This window comes from Empidonax traillii, unplaced genomic scaffold (assembly GCF_003031625.1).
Source record: "Empidonax traillii isolate 1590-97213 ecotype Southwest subspecies unplaced genomic scaffold, ASM303162v1 scaffold641:size396790, whole genome shotgun sequence".
Classification (NCBI taxonomy): domain Eukaryota; kingdom Metazoa; phylum Chordata; class Aves; order Passeriformes; family Tyrannidae; genus Empidonax; species Empidonax traillii.
Window position 1 is genome coordinate 117310 of NW_020955834.1, and position 24634 is coordinate 141943.

A 24634-nucleotide genomic window follows, 5' to 3' on the forward strand; every position below is an offset into this window, starting at 1 on the left:
AATTGGTCAGAGGCAAAACACTAGATTATGCGTGTAAATATAAAATTAGTGTAAAGAAGACTCAGATGACAAAGTGTTGTTTTCTTTCCAGATTTCTTCCAGTCTTTACATTTAACTGTGATTCATTCATGATTATAACCAACTGCAGCGACTCATGCAATACAGCAAGGAGTAACTCAATTTGTGTGGGGGGTATTTATATTCTGTGCAGTAAGGGGAAGCTGTTAAATACAAATAATTGGATCAATTGATTTATGTTAGCTGTAGCGTTGATGTCTTCACTTTTGTAAATTGGTGACTACAGATTAGACCACTTGCAGGCAAATTTTAAGTTCAGGACATTTCTTGATTTTTGTAGACTGGTAGAAGAGTACAATTCATTCCTAGAAATGCATGTAGTGTTGCTGCATCTGCTGATGTACTGAAGCCTCTCAGAGTGTCAACTGAGACACTAATGTGGCACTACAGTTCTTCTCACCTTTGATACTTCTCAGCTTTGATGGACCTGTGAAGGCAGCTATTGGATTTAGATTTCTCCAATATTGCAATTAAAAGATGGTAATTAAATACCCTTAATGAAACTCTAAAACTGGAGACATAAAATGTCTGAACACTGTATTTCTGGGTTATTACTCTGCAAATTATTTTCTTCAATGTTCGCCATAGAAAAGAACCTGTAGCATGCCTTTTCTTTCAAGCTGTTAGCTTTGTATCCAGACTTAGATGTGAAAATATTAATCATCAGTCAGCAAAGGGAGTCTAACACCCATTTTGGTTGAACTGAGTCACCTTTGTCTGACAAACCTTTAAATATTAGCACAGTTTTGTCTCTGGGAGAAATAAATAGATGATCACATTCTGTTTCAAAGGCATAGCTTTTCACTGGATTAAAATATGGGGGGGTTTGTCCCACAAAAAGAATCTAGAATAAAAATAATTATGAGCATAATCTCACAGTGTACACAAGGTGAAGCCTTTACCGAAATGCTTTTCTTCTCGAGTTAATTGCATTATCTGAGCATATTAAAAATACTGAGCTCTGAAGTAGAGCTTCTGATTTTTTAATTAGTTAAAGGGATATGTGAAAACAAGATTAACCATGTCAGCCTTTTAGTTCTCAAGAATAAAATTTGCACTCCTTAGGAAGGTGGAACATAAATGTTTAAAGACTTTGACAGGAACTGCTTTTAGTCAGCTTCTTTATATGTCTTTATCAGATTTTTGTACCTCTTTTGACCCTTTTTCCTTGCTTTTTCCTATCTTTTTCCCCATCTAATGGCTTAGTCTTTTTTCCCTTAATTTTGTGAGCTGATCATCAGCCTTGACTGGAGCGAAAGACTAAAGAAGAGATAAGTGCCTACTTACTTCTGCATTCACTTCCAGTCAGTAGGAGGTTGATGTGTTCCTCTGGGGTGGATGTCAGCGCTGCTGAGTGACTAGTAATAATTTGGAGAGTTAGTGCAGTTGACTTGTTCTTGCATAATTTACAGCCGGTAACTAATGTGAAATAGAGAAATTACTGAAAATGCTTTCTCCTCCCCACACACCGCCACTATGGGCTGTTAGACAAATTGAGCATTTACTGGTGTCTAATAGTTGCTGAGAGTGTGCACACGTGTGTGTGCAGGTGTGTAGGAGAACCAAGTGCCTTTGGATGCCTCCTACTGTCATTATGACTTGAGGGCATTCATCAAACCAGTCTCTCCTCATTATGTATCAAAATAAATATCTTGCTTGAATAAAGGGTGTGTCCAGGTTTCTTTTTTGTCCCTCAAAGGAAACTTGTTATTATTGTATTGTTTCTGGTATTTCAGGAAACCCGGGGAAATGCCCAGACAAGTTCTTGCTGAAGATCAAGTGAAGCAGTTTCTTAACAGTCAAAACTCTTCTAACAGCTGGGTTTTGGCTGAGTGGTTGCCTGAGTATCCTGAGATTTCAGATTTGAAAGACTGATGCAACAAAGAATGTCTGTGTTTTGTTTTATCAAATGGACTCTTCTTTCCTCTTAGCTGGATACAGTGTATTATGTATTATTCTCTAGGTTTTTTGTTAAACTGTAGCTCTTCACTCACGTTTCCTAGCTGTTGTTGTGATTCTGTCTTTGGATGTGGCTAAAACCACAGCAATGTTAGAATTGAGGGATCTCACCTGAGGTCAAGCAGGCAGATGTATAGCTTGAGCAGGTGATCCAGACACTTCATTTTTTAATTGTAATTACTTCTCCAGTCTAACTAAGATGCCTTTTTCTTTTTCCTTTATTGCAGTCTTTGGCAACCCTTTGGAAACGCTAACTGAGAGTTTGTTTTTTTTTTTTTCCTAAAACAAGAAATGCTTACCACTCAACCTGAGGTCAGACTGTGTTGCACAGAGTTAAATGTTGAATAACCAGGCTGTCTCATCCTGACTACTCTGTCAACTCCTATCTACCGAGTATTAAACACCACCTTGCCTGAGTCCTGCAAAGAAGGACATAGAGAAGCACTTTTTGTCTCTTGGCATGTCCTTTTGGGGTCATGCATGTTACCTCTGCACGTGTGCGTGTCAGGGTTGGAGCAAAGAGGAGAGGAAGAGTTACTGCTTATCAAGAGTTACTTCATACTGCTTATCAAGTATTCGTGTGAATGTAGGATGGAGATGAATTTTGAGAATGCAGGTGTTTTCATACAACAGATCCTTGCTGGTTTGTGTGGTGTTTGTGCAAGTCTTGCACTCTGGATGGGGTTTTAGCTCTGAAGTGAAGCAAGCACAATCCATGTTCATCATATCCCCTGTCCTTCCCCAGCTACTGAGGTAATTCCAAGTTGATTTATTTGAGAAAAGATGACTGAATATAAGGATGACATTTTAAAACATTATTTTCCCCAAACAAATGCATTAGGACATATTAATCTTGGAGGGCAGATATATGGGATTGTCGCTGCACCTTGCCTGATAACTGTGGCTCATTCTCTAAGCAAATCTTGAAAAAAAAGGAAGAAGATTCTTCGTTGAATGGAGGATGTTATGATTTGATATCTAAACCTCTTAAAGACCTCTGTGAATGTCAAACTGCAGATTTCAAATGGAGTTTGGGAATTTGAAAGGAGAATGAGCATAGTGAACCAGACATTCAATAGCTAAAGAGGGAAATAACTGCTTCTAAAAGGAAGCAAAAGCCTTGCAGAAGAGGCAGAAAGTATGAAGAACCACAGAAACAAGCAACATGTAGGCATTACCAGCTGGTGTAAGAGTAGAGGGTCCTCTAGGCACAGCACTTCTTACGGGAAGTAGAAAAATAAAGGAACATAATTCAACAAAGAAAGCTCAGGAGCTGTGCCAGAGCCTGGTTGACCGGAGAAATAAAGTAGACCTCATAAAACCAGACAATGCTGTAAAGATCATCAGATTTGCAAAACAACATTATTATGAAAAAGACAAAGCAGTAGGCTATTGCTAACATTTAAAAAATAAACAACACATAAAATAGTCTCTTCACTCTCCAGAGGAGAAAGCCAAAGGATATCCACGAGACAATTTACCATGTGTCTTGCAGGATGTTAATACTACTTGGAGACAGTGATCCCAAAATAAAAGTATTTAATTCAAGCCACCTAAACCATACCAGCAGATCAAATATTCTGGATGAAAGGCATTAAGTGTTAGTTTAATTATAGAGAATATTAAATTAAATTAGGTATATTTGAAATCCTTAGATTCCTAATATCTCTACTGCAGAATTTATATATATATATATATATAAATGTATATATATATATATATATATATGTAATCTGGAGCGAACAGACGGAACCACAGTTGGGTCAATTTGTTAATGAGATGCAGAAAGAAGAAAAGGCCCTGGTATCTAGATGTAACAATACTGAAATATGGAAAACACCTACTCAGTTTCATCACATGTAACACATCTGTTTATTAAATCAAACTCTTTTCTTTGTTCTTAGTAAACAAACTCAATAATCCTGCATAGTTACCCCATCAGAGCTGCAGCCAAGTCACTTTAACAGGAAACAGAGGGAGATCAGCATTCATGACTCGTTTTTCAAGCTGAATATGCAAAACAACTTACCTCACAACTAACATTAGAAGATGAAAAACTGATAACGTGATCTGGCAGTCCTCAAAAGGGATCTTAAAAAACTTTGGGCTAAGTTCCAGGTTTAGGAATTAAATATTTATCCAGAGTCAAGTCCAAATGCTGCAGCAAAAATTAACAGGGCCCTATAAGCAAGTTTCTTATTTTCGTATCAGACACAAACCAAGGCTTTCTCCATCATCTCTCATCTCCACTATGGTTGTAATGTATTCATATAGACAGCTCATAGAAATAAATAAATCCTAGATGGAATGGACAGACAACACAGGGATCACATATGAATGTATGAGTTTTAAAAGTGTTATTGACAAATACCTCAATTGCCTTAAAATATTTTCCATTTTAAGGCAACTGAGGTATTTGGCAAAACTGAGCAGTAAATACAGTTTTCAGATGAAGTCTAATGTCTACAGATGCTGATTAGTTTTAGACTTCTAATGTCTATAAATTCTCACAACATATGTGTTCGAGGTAATGGGTAAGTCAATGGAGAGCAAATCTGCTAGGCATTATTGTGTATATAGAAAGTGCATCTAATTCAGGCACACCACAAGCTGTAACGCAGAGAGCCCACAAGACTATCCTGTCTCTGGCTTTACAACATAAAAGGAAACGGAGGACTGCTATATGGAAGTGCGTAGGAAAGAGTCCATAAAAACAAAGATGTTATTTTCCCAAAGAAAATTAGGAAACAGATGAAAGCATAAAATTCTCTCATCAGTCAAAATTGAACCCAGAGAATTGTCTTGATCCTGAATCAGTTTTAGTTTCTAAGCATTATCAGCTGTCCCCCTGGAGAATTTCTTGGAAGACCATCAATGCAAAATAAATTGATTCGGGGAAAAAATGAGAATTTGAGGTTAAAAAGCCACTCTGCAAAAACCTGACAAAATGGAGTGAGGTGCTGCTAAACCAAAACCAATATTATTAGGTAAATCCAATCAGAAAGGTGCTTTTACACAGGTCATTTTAAACACAGTAAACACCAAAAATAGTGGATTAACACCTTTTCCTGAAAAACAGACTGTACATGTCTAGTTTTTCAGGGAGTAGAGAACCTCTAAACCAACTTGGTGTCTGATCAGCTTCTCTAAGAACATCAGTATAGGGGTGAGATAATGCTTACACTTTTTCTGAACACTACCTCTCAGCACTTATTTCTGTATTTGGTAACATGGAAATAAACACTGCTAGATCTCAGGCAAGTCTGAGGAGCTCACAGTATAGTGTTGATACGGTGTTACCTAAACTACTGAGAAGAAATATATTGAAATATTTTGCAAGCTTTCCTTTGTTTGCAACAAAAGAACAAGTTAAAGTTTTATAGTATTAATAGATCCTACACCTATCTTTTTCTTTAAAATCTTTGCAGAAAACGGATAAACTTTCAGAAAATATTCTTTCCTTGAGTGTATAATCTTTCTTGTTTCTGTATCCTCTAAGGAATTAATCCTAGGCCCCCCTTAATTTTGAGCTACCCATGGAAGTCTCTCGGTACACCAGAACTGCTCTTAGCAGAAAATACCATAGCCTGGTAACATTTTTGGATTTATTACTTAACAGTAGAAACTTGTCTTTAGGCATCAAATGCTGATTTCTTAATCTGATTGTTTCTGAATTTCTAGCTTTCATTCGGATTATACAACTCTCTAAGTCTAGACTATTTTATATTTTATTTTATTGGTTTTGCTCATGATGTGTGATTTGTTTGTATAATTATCTGGAACGTATGTAGACTTGCCACTGGAGGAGACGCTCATCCCTGATCCAGCTGATGTGTGGTTTCATGAATCAGCCATCTAAATTATACCTACAGAGTAGATAGGTCACTGCCAATCGCTGCAAGGGAGAAAGCCAAGGAGCACTTGTGAGAAAATATGTACAGACAGTCCTTGAGAGAAGAAAAGGACTAAAGCTTTCTCAGGTGTTTGTTTTGAAGAAGCGCCTCCCTGTCTTCTTCCCCTTTCTCTCTGTCTCTATCAAAAAAAATATCTAAGTTAGCACTTTACTTTCTCCCCCTGCAATCTGACACAAAAGACCTTCTCAAATAAATCACTTGTGCAGTTGTCTGGTATGACACGGTGTCAGATGCTGTCTTTTTGATAAGTTCATTTCCTAAGCAATTTGTTTAACCCTTTTTATAGACACTGTTGTCTCTGACTAAGTCGTGAGTCATTTTTCAACACATGAGTACTCCAGGGAAATGTCACATTCCTCACTTGTTTCTCTGCCTGCCTGGCTTCACCATGTGATTTTTATAAGCCAGAAGACAAGAGTTCCTCCTTTTGTTTGTCCCATTCTGCTGACAGCTGGCTGTTATTGGCTCCAATCGGGCTACTCTCTAGGCTTACCTTATAGCTGTAATAAGACAAATGAAGTATTTGGGAAAGAATCCTCCTTTCCCCTCCCAACCCCAGTAAAATCAAGTAAAATGAAGAAGCTTTTAGGAGCCTGTTAGGAAGGGTATCACTCATCAAATTTATGTCATGCTGTAAATGTAATTTCTTGTGTCTCAGAAGTCAGTTCCAAATTGCCCTAAAGTAGCCACGATCAACAAAATGAGGAAAAATCAAACTGATACTTTTTCATCCCAAAAACTTACTTTAGGACACAAAAGCTGTCATTCACCTCAACAGAACAGATGAGCTGAGGGCTTGTAAGGGGTCATTTGTTTCTTTTTTTCTCTTGGGAAAAAAATCTGTTTCCCACCTTACAAAACCTCTTTGCAGTTTATATGGTAAATAGACTCATAAATTCGAACAAGTGTACCCAAATTACTTGGGATTTTCTGTATTATCTGTGCTTGAGGGCAGCCAGGGACAAAAGCTTGCACCAGGTATGGTGATAGAAGGCAAGCACAGAGACTGTGGCAGTCTCAGAGGAATGCTCCCTTTGGGAACTGACTTCTAAAGACGCAAATGTAATTACTAGGAGTCCTGGGCATGCCTGCTGTCACAAGAAAGGAGTGTCCCAAAGACTGTTCCAAGATACTGCAGTTGGTAGCTATAAAACCCTTATCTAATTCAATGTAAGCACAAAGCTCTTGTCTCCCTCTCCCACTCCCTTCATCTCCTCCTTTCTCTACCTCTCTTTTTTCTTTGAAACTCCAGAGACTTGAACTGTGTAATTCCATGACCTGATGGTGTCTTTAGAATGAAAAGATTAAGAAATGTTCTCAGTAAGGTGTTAACTGCCTTGTAGTATGATTTTTGGCCCGCAGGTCCTTGAAAACCAGGTACTCTGTGATCTTAATCCTTCCTGACTGGCTGCTGTGCTACAGCAGCACGTATGCATCTGGAAACTTTATCTAGGGGACCCTGCCTAGATGCCTTGGATTGCTTTTGAATGTTCTGTTATTTTCTCTAATGAATTACTGCTGGTTGTAAGCATGCTGTACTTCAAAGGTCGAAGGGCATTAATAATTCTCTCAAGGCTTATGTGATGAGAGACGCAAATGCTGGAATTTCTGCCATGAGGAGACAACTGGATCCTAGCCACTCCTTGTCAGGGTAACTTTGGAGCTCATACCCATAAAGGACTAAAGCCAAAAACCTTTTGTCAACATTTAGATTGTTACTGAAAAAGAATGGATGTGTTATGAAACTCTTTGCTAATCATGAGAATATTCCAGCCTAATTATGTCACCTAAACCTTTCAAATCTTCTTTGTTCTGCCACAGGGCCATATTGTGGTAACTTGATGCCTGTCCCCAAAGAAATCATTCTGGATAGCAATGAGGCAACTATTCACTTTGAGAGTGGATCCCATGTGTCAGGACGAGGCTTTCTGTTGTCCTATGCCAGTAGTGATCATCCAGGTAAAGTGAAATCCAAAACTAGTAGAGGATTAGTGGCATAGTCCCCCCTATTTCATTATCTTCTTTACACACATAGATTTTAGCCCAAGTGTTTGATCCTAAATATTTCCAGATTAGCCTGAACCAAGGTATTCTTAATAGCATGTGTGCAAGGAATAGTTGCAGCGTTAATGAGATATAATAGCTGCTAGACCATTTGCAATACAGGCCCAGTGAAAGAGAAAATAAACACTTTCTCCTTGAAGCTCCACCATATTCTGGGCTACAGCATCCACCACACTGTGATAGGAACAAGAGGCAGGACAGATTAATATTTTCATTCCTACATTTAATATTCTGGAGGTCTGTTCAACTTCGATGAAGGTGCAAAACATAAGAGGAGTAGAAGAGAGAGTTGAAAAGAATGAGGGTGAGCCATAGCTGTTGCTTCCAGTCTAACAAAATTGCTAAAATATTATACAGAGAGGTCTTTAAATGTAATTTCACGTTTAACCAGATATTTGTCTGTATTTCTGTATCCTACAATGGGAATTGACATTTGTAAACTTTTCACAGATCTGATCACCTGTTTGGAACGAGCAAACCACTACACAAAGGCTGAATTCAGGTAAAGAGGGTTTGTAGCTCTCTGCATTCTGGCTTGCTCTGCTGTATCTGTCATCTGGTCCAGTAATTAGAAAATGTTAGAAAACAGTCTTGGTTTTCTGGAGAAGTGATCTTTTTTGAGTTCCAATGCCATAAGTGTCCAAGGCTCGGTTGTGAGAAGCAGTAGTGCCGAATGGAAGTCTGCAGCCTAGAAAAATTATGGAATGGAGATGCAGAGCTCTCAGCAATACTCGTGAGGGCATACATATACATGGTATATGTAAAAACAGTTTCCACTTTGAAATTCAAAATAGCCTCAAATTCCAGTGCTCCCTCTGAGAGCAGATCACATCCCAGCTGATACAAGATTATCTGAGGACAAGCTATAATTTCTTGATTCCTTGAACTTTGTGATAGGATTTGAAATGGTAATAAATTGTGCTCTTCTGGTTGCTGTCTGGGTGTGCATACAGGCTTCTTATCGGGGCTGTGCTGAAAACTCACATGGTAGCATTTCTAGAACAAGAGAATTAAACAGAAATAAATGCCCTTGCAAAACTGCTTTTCTGGTTCTTTGTGTGCTACTGTGTCCAGTCCACCTATGAACTCAAGGGCCCATTTATTTATCCCCTAGACTCACTAACAGACCATAATCCAGAAATTGCTGCAAAAAAAATTATTTCTTTTGTATGAGTTTATTTGTGTGTATCATCACTACAGTTCATGTCTTAAACAGGCCTTTCTTTTCTCACTACAGCAGATACTGTCCTGCTGGCTGCAGAGACATAGCAGGTGACATTTCTGGGAATATTGGAGAAGGATACAGAGATGTAAGTACCCAGAATAATGAGGGAAAATTCATAAAGATGAAAGAAGCAAAAATAGAACCATTCAGTTTAAACTTTTGCTGCTTGACTTTTGTCAGTAATTATTCCCAGCTGTGTTAAATAGACCCTTTATTATCAGTATATAAGTAAGCTATCAGTATATAAGCACACAGAGACACTTGTAAAACAGACAAATCAATTGTGTGAGAACAAAGTCCACTGATTGTCAAATACACCTACTGACTTGTGGTTTCTGGCTTTCTGGAAAAACCCTGCATAGAGTTTGTCCCTCTTGAGGCAGTGCTCATCCACATACTAAATATTCTGTGATTTTAGCTTTTACTTTTTTGGTGTCCACATGTGAAAAAACCCCACATTTCTGTAACAAATGTTTTTTCTTTAGGATTATGCCTGCAGTCTCCTAGCAGTCTCCTCTTAGATGAAGTAAATATTACACACTGCCTAATCACATCCCACTGATAACTACCAACCTCTTGGGTTGTTTTAACTGCTTGTTCTTTAAAGCAAAGAATTTGCCCAAGTGCTTGCATTTATCCACAGTTCATATCACACAGAGCTCTGCCCTCTCTGTGTCTCTCACCGTGGACTGTCCTCCCTGTCATGCCTGTGAAATCTCAGTGAGTAAGCTTAATCATATCCCTGAAGTAAAATCCCACCCTATCACAACTAGAACAGTTGCTGTGTTTCTAAAAAGTCAGTGTTCACGTTTAACCTGTTCATCCAGTTATTCAAGCTTGCCGGCTCCAGTCTGGAAAGTGGCAGAGCTGAAGAAACAAAGAAATGCCACATGACATTCTCATTAGCTGAAGTTATTCTGCCCTTGGTTTGGATGATTAGGACAGAAAAGCAGCACATGGCATGACCTCATGCAGATCTTATCTGCACTGAGGAATTTGTGAGAGACATTTTCCCTCCACCATTAAGAAGGATTTAGCTTATCCGATGGGAGGAACCTGCAGGGCTCCCCTGGAGACCTGCTGCCTTTGAGCCCCCACTGCCCACAGCCCTCCCTGGAGGGAACAGCCCAGCAGCACAGATTGTCCTGTAGCGCAGCCCAAGCAGGGCCTCTGTGAACCAATCTCTCTGCCTGCAGCCACCTAGTCTGCACAGAAGTTGTCCTGCCTGTATTTTTCAGCGCTATCCCACCTCAGACACTAGGAAAATGGGCTATATTTAAAACCCAGCAGCAGCTACTCAACACATAGATAAATCTAATGTACGCCATGACTCAAGTCCTAAGGTGCAGTAGTAGTAAGTCTGACTTCAGGCAAGAATACCAAGGAATTACTGATTTATCTTCCCAAGGAAATGTTGCCTTGCCTTTGACTTCTTTTTCCTGAGGAGTGACAATCTTACAGCCCCTTCTCAGAAGCAGATTATTTGTTTTTTCATTTAAATAAAACCCAAAAGAAACTACTTTGGGAAACATATATTTTTCAAAGATTACTGTTCTTCCTCCCTCCCCTGCCTATTATTTCTCCTGAGCTTTACGTGGATTGTATGAGCTGTAACACCTGTGGCGTGGAGAGGGAAAGCATTTGCAGTTTGTCAGACTGATCTCCTGAGCTTTGGTTTCTGCCTTTCAGACCTCGCTGCTGTGCAAATCTGCGATACACGCGGGCGTGATCACGGATGAGCTGGGCGGGCAGATCAGCGTCACCCAGCAGAAGGGCATCAGCCGATACGAGGGCGCCGTCGCCAACGGCATCCCCTCGCAAGAGTGAGTACTGCTGGTGGTGCTCACACTGGGGACAAATCCTGGGGCACAGTGCGCTGCCCACATTAGCAGAAGCAGCTGGGGACACCATTCTGGGAGGAAAAGGTGTTAGGTGTGGGTCTAGAGGCTTTTGGGCTTAATTGCTATGGCTTTATTTGAGTGGTGCTGGCATTGGAGATAGGAAAATATTCCAAGTTTTCAGTGGCTCTATACCATGTAGTGCAGTATTTTCTCCTTTTTTCTTCTATTCTTTCCAAAACGTATTTGCAAATTACTTTGTTAGCAGATACATGAGAGTATGATGTTCTGCAATGAACACCTTTAATCAATGTGCTAATAAATCATGATAAATTCATGTTAAAGTTTAAAAAAAGCTAGGAAGACTGAATAAATAAAAAGTGCCATTGAGCCATAGGGGATTTAATGAACAACTTCTTAAACACTGTGCTTTTGACATGTTCAGAGTTTTTCTATTTTAGAATATTTATAGCAAGGGTGTTATATTTGCTGCTTATCTTCTGACTTTTAATTGTACTGTTGTTGAAGTAGAAATAAATCCTCTAATCTCTATCCAGCACAGTAAGCCCTTCCAGCAACTGCTTCTGTCATTCCTCTTGGTTTATAGTTTTTAATTTTCAAATGTTATCTGGATTTTACATGAGGCTTTTTTTTTAAGTAGGAAGGGAAATTTCCATCCCATAGCTATGAGAGCTCAGGGAATATGTGTTTTTTATATTATTTTCCTGTTTTCTCCGTGATTTCTCACACCCTCCTGACAATTTTGCAATCATGGTTTCATTCATTAAAAAAAAAAAGGCATTCATTTGCTCTGTTGCTGTGCTTAAGCTTCAGCACAGATTGAAATGCTTTATATATAATGGAACTAGAGTATATAAACCTGTGTAGTATGTAGATCATAGCCAAAGAACTGTAAAACCTAAATATTTTCTATTTTTCTTGACAGTTGATTGCCAAAGAAAATTAATATAAAGTTGTATCAAGCAAAGCAGGATTGAGAGCTCTGCCCAGGAACCAAGCCCCTATAGAACAAATAATACAAATTCTTTCCATCACACATGCCAGCTTTGGGAAACCATAAATTAAATACTTTGTACCATATCTAAAGATGTTACAGAAGTGTTTACATACATTCTTATGTTTGTGATCCTTGAGAATCCCAGGAGGAGTAACTCAGACAGCGGCACATAAAATTTTATAATGGGAGGCAGCTGTGATTCCCATTTGTTTTTTTTTCTCACAGTACAAGAGCTAGTGGGCAAGGAATGAAGTGTTTAAGACAGCAAATGCAGGCGTGCTAGGGGAAAACAGTTTGTATAATTATCAGTTACCTTAACGGTGTCTTTTTAATGTTGCTGTTCGCAAAATATCCCATCCATTTCACGTGAGTAATAGAAGTATCCACAAAGATGCAAACTCCTCTCTGTTACATCAAGTGGGAAAACTCCCTTTTATGTGAAGGAGAGCTGAAACATGTGCTTCCAGGCTGAAGCCAGCCCCCAGGGCTTGGATGTAGCCAGTTTAATGTGAGGCCCCTGAGAAAGCAGCCCAAGGAGGAGCATAGCCCCTGTAGCTCTTCTGCCTGCCAGGGCACTCCCTGAGCATGATGCTCATCTTGAGGAGACTGAATTGCTCTGAGGAGACAACTGTCACTTTCTACAGGTTATACTGGGAGCTACAGGTAAACAGGCTCATATCGTGTTGAATGCCTGCAAACTAGATGGCATGGACTTTGAGAAAAATGGGATTCCTAGGATGCTTCTGCCGTACCTGGCAGGTGGGATAATCCCTGGAGCAGATGAACTGCTGGTGTGAGCTCACTATGCCAGGAGAGGAAAACTGGGATTTTCAAGGAAATCCTTTTATTTCAAATAATGAAAAAATGTTCCTAGAAAGAGTGGGCCTGTTTAGTAAAATAAATGTACCAACACATTCCATGCTTTAAGAAGGCTTTTACGAGAGGTATTTGCAAAGTTACATGGCTTCCCTGTCCTCAGAGTACCTACACAGTGAAAGAAAATCCTGCAGAGGAGCCAGGGCTGGCAAGAAAAAATTGGTGCTTGAGTAGCAGTGCTTTAAGAGCTTTTTAGATGCCCTTAAATAAAAGCTTACTCAAGCTTTTAAAATCTCATTTATAGTGGATTCCAGTACTAAAGATTTAAATTATTTAGTGGCTTGAGCTGAAATTGACCTCATCAAAAGCTGGTGCTGGAGTGCATCGAGCTGTTAAGTATCTGCACTGTTAACATGGAGTTACTGCTTGCTCGCCCATCATCCCACAAGAGCTGACCTTCGCCTCCCCACTCCATTTTTCAGTGCGCTTGTTACACACCAGCACCTGTCAGGTTTTCAGTTCTCAAGATCCACGTGTGGACCTGCAGCCACCAATGCTGTAATGAAGACCAAGTGGCTGGATTTATTGGGCAGTTCTGGTACCCCAGTACAAGTACATGGGGGTTTAAGTTTGTGACATGGCCTGACCTCTGGCTATACACCTGCGCATGTGAAGTCATTTGCCTTTGAAAACACAAGATACTGCGTGCTTGTGAACAGAGAAAGATGAGATTTGGGGTTAACTTGCACTGCTTAGGAAAAGCTTGCCTGAGAACAACTCTGGGAAAAAAAATGTATTTTACATTTTTATTTATTTTATTTATTATGGGAAGCAGAGTCCTTTTTTTGCCAGACCTAGCAGCACAGGTCTTCCATGTAGTGCCACCACTAGTAGTGTTAAAAAGGCAGGATCCTGAAGGATGTCAGGAAAATGAGGAGCATGGGGTGATACCCTTCCTTAAAGGACAAAGTGGAATTTGTGTGACGAATGCCCATTGTCACATTAGGAAACTGATGAATTACCACTTACTGAATTACTTTTTCGTCTTTAGTGAATTATAGCAGAAGTATTTCAGCTTGATTTCATAGTTTTATAGACCTTAGAAATGTTAATCTCCTCCCTTTTTTTGCCAAATTTGCTGCTCTCTGTTTGAAAGGGATGTGGGTGACTTTTTTATTACAAAGCTTTATCATATTCAAGGAGTGCTGTGATTGCTGTTTTGGGTAGGTTTTACTGATCATCACAGGTGTTTGTTTTCTTCTTTTCTCTTGAAATGGGTTACTTTGCATTCACTAAGAAAGCAAAAAATGTTTTGGCTGTGATGTCAAACTGGTTTGAAGTGAGCAGAGTGCATCTGATTGCCCCTGAGGATTGCCTGGGGGGAAGAGGTGGGAGTGAGGGCTTGTGTTTCCCCTTCTAGCTACATGCCGCCTACATGCCCAAATAAATCAGCTCCCACCCAGTGCTCACCGTCATCTCTGATGGGCTTCTTTTGCTTGTAGTCATTAGTTTTCCCTCAGTGACAGAAAGAGGCAGTGTTTTTATTGACCTTGACATGGGAATACTTTCCTATTCCTCATTTGCAGTGCTCTCAAAACACACAGACGTGCACACTGTGGAACAGCCTGAAGACAGTGCTGGGGGCGGGAATTTTCCTGGTCAACAACAAAAGGGCAGCCTGAAAGGGAACTGTCTTGATGCTTAGTGCAGAAGTTGTTTTACTGCTTAGTCACGCTGGCCCAGGCTTTTCAAAAAGGGCAAATGATGCGTGCAGGTAATTGAAGTGACGGTGAAGGGGTCAGATTTTTAAGAAATCCAAACTAATTTTGGGTTAAAACTCAGACTTTTCTTTTCATTAGGCAGCCAGTCAGAGTCATTGTTTCTGGAATGAAACCTCAGGGGCATCTCCTTGGGAATCAGAAAGTGCTCCCTGGGAGGCCAAGGAAAGCTTAGCTTTCCTTTACAATGATGATTTCATCTTGTCCTGCATTGTGCAGGCCTATGTGGAGTGGTCCAAGAAATCGCTTTTCTCCTGAAGCAAAGCAGTCCATGTCAGAAGCAGGAAGAAAAAGACGTGGTTAACGGAGCATAAAGAACCATTCCTGATGGGAGATGCTGGCTATGGTTATAAAGAACTGGTTCCCACCCAGATTAAAACAAGTAGTTTTCATCCATTGGCATCCTATGACACACCTGTAGCCCAAGTAGGAATGGCCAGAGCTGGTGTGGTTTAGTTGCCATCAAGTGTAACTCCTGCACATGTAGCAAGAATAACAAGTTGATGCGACAGGAAGTCACTTTAAAGCATAACAGATGTTCAAATCCATTTAAAAAATGATCGGAATTCAGTCACAGTAAGGGATGTACTAGAGTGCAAGGAAAGTGGCTGTCTGGCCAGAGACATTGTACTGGATAAACAATGATTCTGAAACTGTACCTCAGCATTCCTGTGACCACCTCATGAAAGGCTGAATTACCTTTTTCTTTTCTTACAGTGGTTCGCTGTCAGATAAGCGGTTTACATTTACTTCGAATGGTAAGAACAATTGCTTTATTTTTAGCTATTCTAATGTTACCTTTTTATTTAAGTATTTTCTGCAAAAGTTTTGAAAAATGATCAGGAGAATGTCAGGCTGTGTCTAGGAAGGATATTTTAGGACAGCAATTTTTTAAAATTGGGAAGTGAATAAAAAAATTGAAGGGATGTGAAGTGAGCTAGAAAAAAACCACAGAATATGTGTGGTCATACGCACATAGATGAGAAACAGAAATAGTATTCTGCTGTTGCATTTCTGGTGCCAGCATATGAAAAACGGCAATCAGATAGTCCCATTTTTATGTACTTTTGGCCATAGAAAAATTAAAGCAATTTTTCTTCAGACATTTATAAATTCCATCTTCATCATACAAGAAGAGAAAAAAAACATGGGAGGAATGAGGATATATTTATATTGCACTGCTACAGAACGAGTTTTTGTTTATGACTTTCCAAGATGCAAAACCCTCTTTTTAATCTGTCAAGCTGTTCATTTGCATAAAACACAGCAAAGAGGGGAGAAAAGTTCACATTCGTTCATTTGAATTATATTTTACTAATTTGAGATAAAATCATTTACTATTCCACTGAAAACTGTAGAGCATGTATAGGCCTTTGAATCTGCCAAGGAATTATTTTTAACTTCATTGAAACCATATTCCACTGGCCTGTTTTCTCTGAAGAACCTCTATGTGCAGAAATTTTGTGGGTTCTTTGGTGGAGTTTGTAATACTTACCTGCAGCTATTATCTTCATGATATCATGTCTTGGCAGCAGTATCAAGGAACTTCTCTAATGAGTAACTTTCCTAGCCCTAATTGCAGGTGAGAATCATGAAATATTTACAGTAAAGTGTTCCTTTCAGTACAGTGCCTTCATCTGTGAAATGTTTTGTACGGCAGAATGAGTTAACACCAATCTCAAAACATAAATATTATGTTTCAGAAGGAGAATTTAAAAATAAAAAGAGTCTTCACAGGAATGAGACAAAAGTGCAGAGATTAAAAAAAAAACAAAATTGCAAAAAATAGCAGATGCAGTCAGAAGGTGTCTTGTATGTAGGAGTTAGATTGGTAAAGGAGAGGGACTGCAGCTCTCTGGTACTGGATCATCCACTACAAATTGACTGGTAAACACCATAGCTAATGGAGAGCATCAGGCTAGCACTAGATTCAGCAATGTCTGACTTGGCTGTTGTGGGTGGTCTTTAAATGTTGCTAGCCTAATATAAAAATATCCTGTGAAAACACAAAGTAACTCCTTCTGCCTGTCTGTGTGGGGACTCCTAGGCTGCAACAAATCTCTCAGTCTGGAAGAGGGATTCCTCTCCAAGAGCCATGTTACTGCATCTTCCTACTGGGAGGAGACTGACGAGTTTGGGCAGCTATTCCAGTGGTCTCCCGACAAGGCTTGGCTTCAAGTCCTGGGATTGGCTTGGGCGTCTAACCACAGCAGCAATCGTGAATGGTTGGAGATAGACCTGGGAGAGAAGAAGAGAATAACAGGTATATGTTGCTGTCTGGTTATTAGAAACTGGTGTTGCAGTTGGAGAACAAAATGAATGCAGCAAAAAAGTTAACAGTGCACAAATGCAATGTTTCTTTTGTTAAATGTAATGAAATGTTATGCATTCAGGAATATTATTTTCCTATTTAAAAAGTCTTGGCTATTTACAAGACTGGTCTTCCTATGGGGATATATGGTTGAACTCAATTGTCATGCGTGTCTGATCTATAAACATGCTGAAAGAACAAAATATTTACACAGGGACCAGTAGAGTCAGGATGGATGATAAACAACTGCTTAGGATCTGTTAATGATGCAGTTCTGGAATCAGTAAGAAACATGAAAGTCATAGCGTTGGAAACAATGGTTCAGGTGAAAGAAATTCCTGTTTCCATCTCCTGGTTTATGTGTAAAAATGTAAATTACAGTTGCTGTGTAAAGATGGTTGATATGGACCATATCTTGAATATCTCCAATGAAGGAAACTTCACAACCTCTCTGAGCAACGCATTCCAGTGCCCATTCACCTGCACAGTAAAGAAGTTCTTCCTCCAGGTGAAGGCTGGTGAAGGGACTCAAGCGCAAGTCCTGTGAAGAGAGGCTGAGGGAGCTGGGGTTGTTTAGTCTGGAGAAGAGGAGGCTCAGGGGTGACCTCATCACTCTCTACAGCTACCTGAAAGGAGGTTGTAGCCAGGTGGGCGTCGGTCTCTTCTCCCAGGCAACCAGCAGTAGGACAAGAGGGCACAGGCTTAAGCTGTGCCAGGGGTGGTTTAGGTTGGATATTAGGAAGACATTTTTTACAGAGAGAGTAATCAGACATTGGAGTGGGCTGCCCAGAGAGGTGGTGGATTCACTGTCCCTGGAGGTTTTTAAGATGAGACTGGATGTGGCACTGAGTGCCATGGTCTAGTAACCATGGTGGTGTTGGATCAAGGGTTGGACTTGATGATCTCTGAGGTCTTTTCCAACCTGGTTGTTTCTACAATTCTATGATTCATATTCAGGTGGAACTTTCCATGTATCAGTTTCTGCCCATTGGCTCTTGTCCTATTGCTTGGTACCACTGAGAAGAGCCTGGCTCCCTCCACTTGACATCCTCCCTTCAGATGCTTATATACATCAATGAGGTTCCCTCTCAGTCATCTCTTCTTGAGTCTGAACAGGCGCAGCTCTCTCAGCCCTTTGTGCTCTGTTAAGAATATCCATGGTTCTAAACTGACAATTTAAAACTGATTTCCATTCTTCACCCAACCTTAAACTCAATTTCAACACAGTTTGAAAAATAAATTAAGACGTTGAAGGCAAAGTTTTCCAAATTGTTTTGGCTTCTGTGTTTGCATTTGAAAATGTTCCTTTAAAACAGACACCTAGCAAATGAAAATGTTTTTTTGCATCTTGTCAAAAGGGATTAAGACCACTGGTTCTGGATCCACAATGCTGAATTTCAACTTCTACGTGAAGACATTTACAATGAACTATAAAAATAACCACTCGAAATGGAGAACTTACAAAGGGATTCTGAGCAATGAAGAAAAGGTAAGGGAAAGTGGGAAGGGTAGGAAAATTCAAAGCAATAATGTGTATGCTGCCTTGACACTGAAGGGCAGGCTTTCACTGTCAAGAAAGATGAGGAGTTTCAAACTAGTCTCAACTTGGGTTGTCTTCACCAGTGTAATTTATGCCCATGGAGTAGTAGACAGTGAGCTTGTCAAAACAAGGAAGTTATCCAGGGATTGGTGAAGTTGTGGGATACACACAGGGAAGTGTATGTCCATACCCTTCTTTCAAAAAAACTGGTGTAATGAAAGCTGTACAGCAGGCTGTTTGGGCAAGTCTTTAGCTCAGCTCAGCTTTTGCCCGTGCAGAAGCGTAGGTTGGCACAGCACCAGCAAAGCTGAGGCTCACCTTCAGATGCATCTGGATGGTCAATCCACTGCCCCTGCCAAATGAAACAAACCCCTCAGGTAAAGCTCAGGGCTGCTGCTGGAGCTCTGCCTGTGGCTTTCTGCAGTGGCTGTGCTACCATCACCAGGGCTGCACCACTCCCCACCCCTCACTGGCAGGACTCTTCCGACACAAGTGGGCACAGCCGACGTCTGTTAGGAACTGGTGTAACAATGTAAAATATACACTCTTACACTAAAATACCCAACAGCTTTCACAGACTCTGTGTGACTTTGGCAATGAACACATGAAAGAAGTGCAGCAAGTTCATGCAGACAAAAGATTCACTGCACAAGTTTGTCTGATAACATTATCCCCTGAAAACCTCATGTTTCCTTTCAAACAAAAGAAACCTCAAAAGCCTCACTCCCTGTCCCTACAGTGTTCAAACTCAGACCTTCACTTATCGTTTCTGAGAGAGCTCAGTTTGCCTTAGGAGAAGGTTCTACCTGGTCCTCAGGCCTGACGGCAGGTTTTAAAAATTTTGTAGAGCTGTAGAGAGACTTCCTGCTAGCTCTGATTTTCTTAGCTTGCATAGCAAGGAATTTCACTGCCCAGCATTAGCTGGTTTAATATTCTTTTAAATATGAAACCGAGGTGATGTTGGCCCAAAAAGTGACAAATCAACCTAGTAGTGGCTGAACTGCAAAGACTTGTGGTTTTCCACAATGACTTGCTATATTCAAATAATCTCATTGAAGTATTATATATGACCTTAGTTTCAGCTAAGGTGCATGACAGAACCTGTCCTATCAGAACCCTGTGTGGCCTACCATTTTATCTAACATATGCTGAGCTCACTTCTCTATCTCATCAGGCTTTTAAGTTTTCCCAGATCATCTTTAAGAATTAATATTGCAAGGACTACTGTTCTGCACAAGGGGCTGAGCTGATTCTGGGAAATGCTGTATAATATGCAATAACAACTGCATAGTTAAAAGTCACTCTTCACTTCAGTTTTTCTTTTTACATCTTTATCCCCTGTTCCCAAGAAAGGGTGCTGCTGTGCTATTAAATAAAAAATGATAGCATTATAGCAGCATACATTAACTAAAAATTACACAGAATTGAAATGGTGATAATCTTTCTCCTCCAAGCTAACAGAAAAATGTGATCATCTGGCAGAACGAAAAAGATTATTTCTTTCTTTCCAGAACTCTCAGTTTCTAAAACCTTGTGTCTGAATCCCAGATTATCAATGTATTAGTTTTAGGATAATGAAAATCTTTGAAGTTGGATGTCAGGAACACTTTGAAGAAAGAGACTTTTAAAACTGAACAAACAATGTGTGCACAATTTCACTGCAGGTATTCCAAGGCAACTCCAACTCCGGTGACATAGTACGCAATAACTTCATCCCTCCAATAGTGGCCCGTTATGTGCGAATTATCCCTCAAACTTGGAACCAAAGAATAGCATTGAAGCTTGAGCTGATGGGATGTCGAATAATGCCAGGTATGGGGGTAAGCAGTGGTCCCCGGACACGGTGCCTCTAAAACCACTGTGCTACCCCAGCGCCACTGATGCCCCCTTCTCTTTTGCAGCTAACAGTTCATTTACGCATTCAATGTGGCAGAAACCAAGTCAGAGCACAGAAACCTCCCTTGGAAAAGAAGACAGGACTGTTACAGAGCCCATCCCGTCAGAAGAAAGTAACTTAGGTAACACGACCTAGTGCCGCATTTTCTCTAGAGTGCATCACATCAGCCCAGCCTGAGTGAACTTTAAACTTTCTCACAAACCAAAACTTTCATTTTCCCTTCAGACTTTATTAAAGATTAACAACAGAGAGAAGAGGGAGGAACATATGTTCTTTTTGTCTTAAGGCACAGAAAGAGATTGAAAGCCTTAATTTTCCTTGATGTGTTAAACATCAGGCTTTGGTTTCCTTGTCATATTAGTTTATTTGCCATGCTTGGTGGGTTGCTCAAGGGACTACAGTGAGCACTATGCAGCAATTTTTGGAAGAGCTCTTCCTCACTATCTTCCTATATTTTATGATTTTTTTTAAATTATAACAATTAGTTAAAAATGTGAGGTAGTAGTCTCACAAAAATGTTACCTCCTCTCTACACAATCATGACCCCTCCCAGAGAGGGTCCCCAGCTCAAAGGAGCATACAGTAGTGCACAGTTGTGTAATTAAACATTTTTCCATAATACGTGTGTTCACAGGGGCTCAGACAACCTTAATTTGCATACTTCTTCCTGAATTTGCAGTCTTCATCCTCTAATGCTGTGGAGCTAGCATCTAAGATCTTAAAAAGCAAACAAACAAAATTTGGTGCTTATACTGACTGTTTGGTGGACCCACAGCCAGGCAGGCATTACCAGACCCACTGTACCAAATGCTTCTACCCATTAGATATTTGATAGTTGTAGGAATGCCCCTGTGCAAAAACTGGTTGTAAGAAGCAATCACTGTAATAAAAAAAAATATTCTGAAGCTCTTGCCAAGAGCAAGGAAGCTCAATTCATCTGTGCAGCAGCATGGGTAAACCATATCCATGTTCACTGAAAATTATATCTACTGAGATTACATCTGCTAAATTGTAAATACCCCGTGGACACTTGTACTACCTTATTCTCACAGCTGGCAAGTGTCTGTAGAAACAGGGAATGAAACACTCCTGACAAGAGCCACCCCACTGCTGATTTTCAAATCCCTGTGCTAAAGCATGTTGTGTTAGAATTTAACAGGGGCTAAACAGGTTTTTCCCTAGATCCACTCATGGAAATCTTTGAACTATTTTGACTGAAATGTTCCAGTCTGTTCCACATGAGCCAGATACTCAGCATGTAAAATTGCAGCCTCATTTGGCAGATTTATAAGCAACTGCAAACGAAGTGTATGTAAGTGGCTTTTTAAAAGTCATCTAGTGTGTAATAAGAAAGAACTGCTCTTTGTAAGGATGCATATAGATGCCAAGTCAAGTGCCACCCTTGAGAAAGTATATTCAAGTCTTTCATCTCAATATTGTTCCGCATAGGTACATGGCAAGAAAGTGTGGCAGAGGAGTGGTATTTTAGCTTTATAGTTGTACATTTTTATGCTCTCTTCACGGAGCATTCCTGCAAAATTATCTACCTTTTGCTGCATTCTCTGTAGTAAAAATTATTATCTTCAGAGTAATTTGCCTTTTAAACTTTTATCACTTTTTTTCTCATGCAGGTTTGAAGCTTACAGCTATAATTGTCCCCATCCTCATTGTGCTGTGTCTGTTCGTGTTCTCTGGAATTTGTATCTGTGCAGCCCTACGCAAGTAAGATATGGTTTTTGTCACAGGAGGCATTTGTGGGTACCTGGCTAGCATGTCCAACCTTGTGCCCTCTTTCCAGAGCCTCTTTACCAGGGATCTGAGGATTGATCCTGTTTGTCGGTCCTCCTTTTAAGTAGAACTTTTGTTCTATCTCTGTAAATTGTATTTCTTATCATATGCCTCCCCTAGTCAGTGAAAAACGGAGGTAAAGCAGGTCAGAACTGCGCACTCCAATTTACAGTCCAATGTAACCAGCTGTTCTCTTCAGCCTACATACACCCAAAAATACTATGGTGTAAAGCAATCGAAGACAGAATACTTTCCACACCAAAGCCAAGTAACAATTCAGTGAAGGGAAGATTTTAGTTATCTACCTGGATCATTTTCTTTTATTTCCCTCCAGTTGTGTTTCTGCTTCCCAGTGCCTTAAGTTAGAACACTTTACCTAGCAGGCTGAAAGCAGAAAGAGCCCCGCAGTAAGGAGTTGCACACATACACTGGGGTAAGAAGCTAAAACTAAGCTACTTCAGCTCACAAGTCAGAGGACTGGAAGAAGCACTGCTAACTGTGCTTCTTGCTAGATGCCTGTTCATATGAACCTGCAGTTGCTTGTAGAGCCAGAAAATGCTTCGGTCAGTAGATGAGAATTTGGAAATATAAGCAATGCTTTGGTGATGCTGCTTCATCACCCAGCTCTGCCCTGGATTCCCAGTAAATCTATAAACTGGCCAAAGAATTCAGAAGAACAGACCCAAACATAACCTGGGTCTGCTGACATACAGACATGGACACATCAAACTGATAAGTGCCAGTCCCAGACATTTGAACACCAGCACCCACAACTTGCACACAGATGGGGAAAAAGAAAATGTCAAAGTGCTGGTTTGCATGCCTGACGTTCTAGCAAACACCAGCCTCCAGGAACTTGAAGTGAAGCCTTGTCCTTGGTCACTAAACACAAAGGCTCTGCTGGAGCTAAGGCAGGAAGCTGAAACGCTGTGAGTACAGACATTCATAATTCCTTTCCTCTCCTGGCAGGCGAGAAGCCAAAGGACTTTCCTATGGATTATCCAGTACTCAGAAATCAGGTTAGTAGAGAATCATGCACTTTGTCCTGTCCTGTCCACTGGGCCAACGGGAAGGGATTTATGCAACTAAGCATTTATTGCTTGTGAAATAGCATCCACATTTCCTCATTCAAATTCACCTCTTCATACAAGGGAAATGGCAAACGATAGTCCCACTTGTGTCATCCTAGTACAGTGCCCTGAGAAACAATATAATTTGGTTTCTATGACAGAAAGGCAATTAACAAAAGATCTATTATACAGAGTGCATAAATTAGCATGTAAGAGTGCTCCCAGGTGTCCTCCTTTTTCCTCCCTCCTCCAAAATACCTATTTTACAGAAAATTGCCGCTTTCCTTTTCCCTGCAGCAGAGAGGATTGCCTTTCTTCAAGAGGGGAAGGGATAATCATTTTTTATGGTTTTAATATTTCTATCTCACTGCCCTCCCTGTTTGGGACTGTATTTATAAAGCTTAACAATACTGAACTGTACTTCTTGTGTAAAATCCAAATGAGGGATTGGCTTGTGAACATTGCTTTAGGAGATGCCTGCAAAACCCCAATGAAGTATTTTCTTTGTCTTGCTCAATAACACTTTCTGGAGTGGGGTCTCCCATCAGCTTGGTAGTTGGGGTTTAGCTGTTTTTTTCTGGCCAACCAACTTGACAGAAGAATATACTTCTGAACCTCGGCTTTTCATAAAAAAAGAAACCACTAAGCATTCATATGTCTCTTGACAAGTGTCTTGCAATAGCTCAGCTCCGAAATTTCATCCCTCAGCAGGCACTGACGTCAGTGAAAGGAATGTTGTTCCCCACTGCAGCTTGCCCTCATTAGAAAATTAATTTGTACTTAACATCATATTTGCTAATATGATTTTTCAAGGTCACATCATAATCCTTTCTCACTTGCTAATGAGGACAAATCCCAAGAAATTGGAGATAGCCTCTTACCCAGTCAGTTCATTTGTTGCATGCATGCTTCATAAATCAAGCTCCTAAGCCCCTGTGAACCAAGCTTGGGACTTAAAAAGCTGGTAGTCGAACTCACCTCTCCACAGACCTCCTGTTGCCAGCTCCAGGCAAGTGCCTGACATTGTCGAGTTTTTCTTTTCTTTCTCACAAGGATGTTGTGAGAACACATGAACTGATGAGCGCAGATGCTCAGCAACAAAATGGAAGCCACACTAATCTACTGAAAAAAATATTTAAGCATTATTTTTGCCACATAATCAATGCCAAAAGATGTAACTGATTTAAAGCTAGCATTTTATTAATATACTTCGTTGAGGCATCAGTGCAGGCACCTACAGAGTCTGGGCCCTTCTTAGCAAAAAATCCTATGTAAAGATTCATTTTCATTTGGAAATCCCAGTTGATGATTCACTTTTTCCTTCACCCTCCATATTTA

At 40.2% G+C, this 24634-nt stretch overlaps 1 protein-coding gene across 2 annotated transcripts in view; it reads left to right on the forward strand.

Annotated features, from left to right (window-relative positions):
• Positions 1 to 24634, forward strand: part of DCBLD1 (discoidin, CUB and LCCL domain containing 1) — a 48517-nt gene that overhangs the window by 18730 nt on the left and 5153 nt on the right. For both annotated transcript variants that reach the window (XM_027899105.1, XM_027899106.1), the window contains exons 3-13: positions 7773 to 7910; positions 8466 to 8517; positions 9253 to 9325; positions 10930 to 11063; positions 15408 to 15448; positions 16738 to 16953; positions 18360 to 18490; positions 20206 to 20353; positions 20443 to 20559; positions 22070 to 22160; positions 23196 to 23245. In XM_027899105.1, the coding sequence (XP_027754906.1) occupies positions 7773 to 7910; positions 8466 to 8517; positions 9253 to 9325; positions 10930 to 11063; positions 15408 to 15448; positions 16738 to 16953; positions 18360 to 18490; positions 20206 to 20353; positions 20443 to 20559; positions 22070 to 22160; positions 23196 to 23245 (1191 nt within the window). The remainder of the gene's footprint in view (positions 1 to 7772; positions 7911 to 8465; positions 8518 to 9252; positions 9326 to 10929; positions 11064 to 15407; positions 15449 to 16737; positions 16954 to 18359; positions 18491 to 20205; positions 20354 to 20442; positions 20560 to 22069; positions 22161 to 23195; positions 23246 to 24634) is intronic.